This window comes from Bos indicus, chromosome 2 (genome assembly GCF_029378745.1).
Source record: "Bos indicus isolate NIAB-ARS_2022 breed Sahiwal x Tharparkar chromosome 2, NIAB-ARS_B.indTharparkar_mat_pri_1.0, whole genome shotgun sequence".
In the NCBI taxonomy this organism is placed as follows: Eukaryota; Metazoa; Chordata; class Mammalia; order Artiodactyla; family Bovidae; genus Bos; species Bos indicus.
Window position 1 is genome coordinate 24,427,448 of NC_091761.1, and position 5,144 is coordinate 24,432,591.

Below are 5,144 nucleotides of genomic sequence, written 5' to 3' on the forward strand. Positions count from 1 at the left end.
GGCCTCATGGGCTGGCTGGGCACAGGGAACCCACACGTCTCCCAGGGTGGCTACTTGTGAGCTCTGCTTCCATCTCACCTCAGATGGCCTTCACAGTCCCTTTGGTTCCCGAGCCCTGGCTCTGCCAGGCAGCACCTCTTCCTGATTCCCCTTCCCAAGGACCCTTGCCACTACCCTCTCACTCAGGCAGGGATCAGACCCTTGATGGGCAGGAGCTCAGCTTGAGGAATGGTCCTAGCAGGGGCTTCACAGGCCTCCACTCTTATCCTGCTACGTCTGGAGCCAGGAGGGGCTGCCCCTGTCTTCTCTGTCCCCAGAGGTGGGAGCCTGCTGGTGCGGCCCCAGCACCCCCTCACGCAGCACACCAGACAGCCAACTCTTTCTTGAAACCATAATTTTACTGTCTCAAAGAAACTTTATAACTTATTTACAAAGTTCTTTCCCCCCCCAGATACAAAGCAATAAGTTAACATTCTCAATATAAAACTAAACTTTGACATAGAGAACACAAAACACGGTTGATTTCAATTGATCACATTTTCCCAAATTTCACAAGTAAAATGTCAAGATTCTCATTTCACAAAGCATTGGGTTTTACAGCCACACACAACAGAACGGAAAAAAGCTAAGTTTGTGCAACATGTTTACAGAACAATAATAATAACAATAATAATATGTACAGCAAATAGATCCTGCACCGGAGACTGTGCATTCAAGGTGGTGCTCTGTGGTCGAGCCTCTGGGGATTGTTGTAAAGCTGCTTTCGTCTTACTTTACCCCTGGCATTAGGACACTGGCGCACCCTGCCTGTTTTTGTTTTTTTTTTTTTCTCTCCCTGCCCCTCAGTTCGCTCTCTCTGTCTCCCTACAAGGAAAGAATTAGGATCTTTCTTCTTAACCAGGAAAAGTGATCACGCGTTCTTCCCGAGATGAGGAAATTTTGTTGGCTTCATTTCTCTATTTTCTTCTTTTTTTAAAATAATACGGGACATGTAAAAAATGCAAATCATTCGGTTCCAACCTCTCCATACCAGCGAAGTACAAAAGTTACTGTATAAGTTAAAAATCACCAGGTCCTCCTCATTCGTTTTTCCGAGTGCGTTTAAAGGAATGGGTACATTTGGACCCTGCTCTCCTCGCGCCCCGCAAAATCGCGAATGGGCCGAACCTTCCTTCAGCCTCAGGAGAAGTCCATTTCTCAATAAATAAAAAACCCCTCCCTCGTTTCCCCCAATCCCCGAACGAGCCATGTCGATGGTTAGGCAGGCCCAGGAAAAGGTCCGAAAAGACAAAACGATCCAGTATCCGGAACTGGATGGCCCGGTGGACCAAGCCTCCTCCGACCTGATGACTTTTTTCAGAGGCCGAAGAACTAGGACAGCGGACGGACGAGAACCTCGACTTCGTCAGCGCACAGATACAGAGCGAAAGAAGACAAGAGACGGACAGGACAGAAAAGAGCTTTTTCTTTTTCTACATGGTTTTGTTTTCCTGATAGTCCCATACAGCTGAGGGTCGGCGGTCGGGTCCGGCGGGCTCTGGCTGCCTTGCCCGCTGGCTCGGACCGCTGTACCTGCGCTTCCAGGCCGCTTTCTGCTGTCACTGCGCGGCCGAGGTCGGGCGTGGGCACCGGGGAAGTCGCCGGGCCAGAGCGCACGAGACTCGGAGGAGGCGGCGGGCGTCCTGCCTTCACTGTTCCTTCTTCTTCCCCACTGGGCCCTTCTTCTCCAGACCCAGGGCACGCGGACAGGGTGGATGGGCCGGGAGGCGGGAGGGGCCCGGGCCGTGGGAGACGGGAAGGCGGCGGGCGGGTGTGGGCATGCAACCTCACATGAGTTGGGGTTGCTGCAGAGCTTCTTGGTGCGCCGAGGGGTACCACGACGTGTAACTGGGGATGTAGGAGCCCGCGCTGCCGCCCGAGCCCTTCCCGGAAGAGGAGTTGGGGTTCCAGCCGGGCGGCACCGGCGGGGAGCCGGCAGACAGCGCCCGGCCGTTGGCCAGCGCACTACCCTCCAGAGCCGCCCCGCCCTGCTTCATCAGCTTCTTGAACTTGGAGCGCTTGTTCTGGAACCAGATCTTGACCTGCAAGAGCGGACAACAACGTGACTCGGTCTAGGTCCACTGCGCCTACCTTGGTCCTGGGGAGATAAGGGAGCCGTGGGACAGCGTGAGAGGATACGCGGATACCACCCCTCACACTCACACACCGGCTCCCTGCTCTGCGCAACCCGGTGGCTCCCTGCTCTGCGCAACCCGGCGGCTCCCTGCTGGAGAAGCATACACGTCGTCCTTCCCGCCTAAGAACCAAAGGCTGGGAGGCCTCATCGCCCGCCCCAGAGGCCGGCTGGAGCCGCTCTCTGAGAGCCAGGGGGCGTGGTGGTGAGCGTCGCCGGGATCCAGGCCTTCAGCCCGAGGCCGGCAATCGTCTGGGTAAGACACAGAGCCCACAAAACCCCGAGCCTTCAATTCCAGTGTGAACATCAATAAAAGAGTGGAGAGAGGAAGTGGAGGAAATTTATTTGCAATGTTACCCGCCTTCTCTTTTCTCCATCATCTCTGCCTTTGAGTGAGCTGCGGGCTGACTGAGGAGGCCACCGGGTTTTGTTAAACTTTTCGTTTGGACTCAAATCAACCTTTCCTTAGTTAGCATCTCCCAATTCTGCTCCTAATCCCGGCCTCGACGTTGGAAACCCGCGGCAGTCGTGATCAGAACGTCCAAGGGGTCCCCAGAATCTTAGAGAAAACAGGGAAGGAAGGGTCCGTTTCTCCTCCAGGCTCTGGGACTTGGGAGGTGAGAGGACGGAGGAAAGGATCTTCCCCCACCCCCAACCAAACTCGGTGAGAAGGAGGAGGAGGGAGATAGAGGCTTGGGCCCAGGCCCCGAGTGATTAGTCATACACTTTAAAGGCAAAGAAGGGATTAACCCCCGAGTCTATTGTTCCAGTTGTTCGGGCACGTGTGACCTCTGAGTCCCCAAACAAAACGCCTAGGGAAATCCTTCTTGCGCCCCTAATCAGATTGTCCAGGGACGGAGAGCCGCGCGGCTGGCAGCCCGGAGTACAGAGTGCAGCGACAGAGCCAGGGCAGAGAAAACTACGGAGGAAGGAGAGATGTGAGAGCGAGGGATAGGACACACAAACACACACGCATACCGACCCCCGAGGCCCAGAGAGCAAGAAATGAAGCTCCTGGGGGCAGGTGGGCCGCGGGAAGCCTGCACGGCGCCACGGTGGGGCAGCGGCGAGGTACCTGCGTCTGCGTGAGTCCCAAAGAGGCCGCGAGCTCCGCCCTCTCGGGCAGAGCTAGGTACTGAGTTTGCTGGAACCTCCGGTTCAAAGCCTGCAACTGCAAACTGGAATAAATCGTCCTGGGTTTGCGAATCTTTTTCCCCTTGCCATTGAAGCGCACTTCACCGCCTTCCACCACGGTGCTCTTCTCCGAGTCAGCCCCTGGAGGGACAGCAGAAGTGCGGGCCGTTGTTAAGGCGAGGGACTGCCTTGAGTGTGGGGAGCCGAGAGCAAGTAACCACAGAGGGGTGGCAGAGGAAGGAGCAGGAGGGAGATCGCTCAAGAAACTCCAAAAGCCAGGGAAGGGTCCGGCCAAGTCCAAAGGGCCCGACCCCGGGAGCTGCAGGCGGACTGGGGCAGTTTGCAGGCGCGCGCTCCTGCCTTTGCAGGGAAAGTTTGCTATTTTTGCAGGCGGTAGTTGAGGTTTAATTACCCTTAATTGCATACATTGTTTATAGCGCTACGCAATAAATAATTACCGAGACTAATACGTGCACATGTGGGTTTCTGTTTCCCAGCAGGGCATTGTGTGCTTGGCGCACGGAGCCGCCCAGAGGCCCAGCCAATGCCAGGGGACGCTCTTGGATTTATCCTTTGCTGGATAGTTGCAAATTGGGTGGATATATATTTTTTTAATTTCTTTCCTATGACAGGGATGCAGAGATTGATACCCGAAACCTTTCACTGCTCCGGCGCCCTCCCCACCCCCATCCCACCTCTCTCTCCTCCTCTCGTCTCCCTCCTTTCTCTCTCTCCCCCTCCCTCTCTCCCTCCCTCCGTACCTCTTCCTTTCCCTGGCAGGCGCACGTACCTGGGTCCTCCAGGCGGCTCTGGGTGAGGCTGGCGCTGCCCGGGTAGGACTGCACCGAACTGATGTAGGGGCTGGACGCGTGGCTGCTGACCGAGTTGACGTAGGGGTAGCCCAGCGGTCGGGAGAAGGACGAGGCCGAGCTGTAAGCGCCGTCGGGCTGCGAATGGCCCGCCGAGTGTAAACAGTGCATGGAGTAGTGCCCGTGGGACATGGGAGAAGGAGACATTTGCTGGTTGGGCGGCCCAAACTCCATAAACACCGCCTTGCCCGACACGGGGCTGTTGAGACTTTCTGGCATGGTGGTCATGGTCATCTCTTCTCGCGGGGTCTGGGTGTGGGTCTCTCTCTCTCCTCTGCTTCCCTTTTGGGGGTCTCTGTGTTTCTCAGGACAAGAAGGAACCCAATTTAAGCGGAACAGGGGTTTTCACTTTCCATTCATAAGAAAATGGAGTTTGTCTCTTTGAAAAGTCTAAGCATGATGCTGCCGAGCTCCCCAAACTCGCTTCAAAGCTTTGACTCAGCCAAGGTCATAAATATTCATGAGCTGGCGGAGCTGATTGGTCCGCTGTCTTGCATAATCACCGGGGATTGGTCCGAGGCGCTCCGGCTCCGCTGGACTAGAGCGGGCGAGGCTGCCCGGCCTCCGGAGAGACGCATCCACACTTCCAGGCCGGGGCTCCTCTGCAACAGAGCGCGCAGCGTGAGGCGCACAATGGGCTGCGGCGCCCGCGCCGGGCCCTCCGCGGCCCGCGGCTCTTCAGCCTCCCGTCTCTCCGGCGCGCTTTGCTTCCCAGAAACTAACTAGCGGGTTGGCACCGCCGCCCACCACCTCCTACAGTTCCCACCCTCCGCCCTCCCCCAACACCGGGGCCCAGGGCACTTCTTCTTCTAACCATCGCTACTCGTCCGGTGCAGAACTAGGGCGGCTCTGGAGCCCGGCCACGGCCTCCCGTACGCTGAGTCGCGCAATCCGAGCGCTGGAGGAGGGTAACCGAGCGCTATCCTCCAGAGGGTCTTGTGCCTAACGCAGTGCTCTCCTGGCCGCGC

The 5,144-nt window shown here is 56.9% G+C and overlaps 1 protein-coding gene across 2 annotated transcripts; it reads right to left on the minus strand.

The window, feature by feature from the left end:
• Nucleotides 1–423: 423 nt before the first annotated feature.
• Nucleotides 424–4,772, minus strand: DLX1 (distal-less homeobox 1). Of its 2 annotated transcripts, XM_019985022.2 has the most exons (3): nt 4,098–4,772; nt 3,249–3,448; nt 424–2,081 (listed from the first exon to the last, which is right to left on the minus strand). In XM_019985022.2, exons 1-3 carry the CDS (start codon nt 4,408–4,410, stop codon nt 1,827–1,829), a joined length of 768 nt encoding a protein of 255 aa, XP_019840581.2. In that variant the 5' UTR covers nt 4,411–4,772; the 3' UTR covers nt 424–1,826. The 2 variants fall into 2 exon arrangements, with proteins under 2 accessions (XP_019840581.2, XP_019840588.1); XM_019985029.2 differs by lacking the exon at nt 3,249–3,448.
• Nucleotides 4,773–5,144: the final 372 nt, after the last annotated feature.

Bases quoted from the DNA above. Each gene is read 5' to 3' on its own strand.
- DLX1 (XM_019985022.2), bottom strand. From the start codon at position 4,410: ATGACCATGACCACCATGCCAGAAAGTCTCAACAGCCCCGTGTCGGGC. The intron at 3,449-4,097 runs GTACGTGCGCCT...CTGTCCCTCCAG, and splicing joins GAGCCGCCTGGAGGACCCAG to GGGCTGACTCGGAGAAGAGC. The intron at 2,082-3,248 runs GTACCTCGCCGC...CCGCTCTTGCAG, and splicing joins TGGGACTCACGCAGACGCAG to GTCAAGATCTGGTTCCAGAA.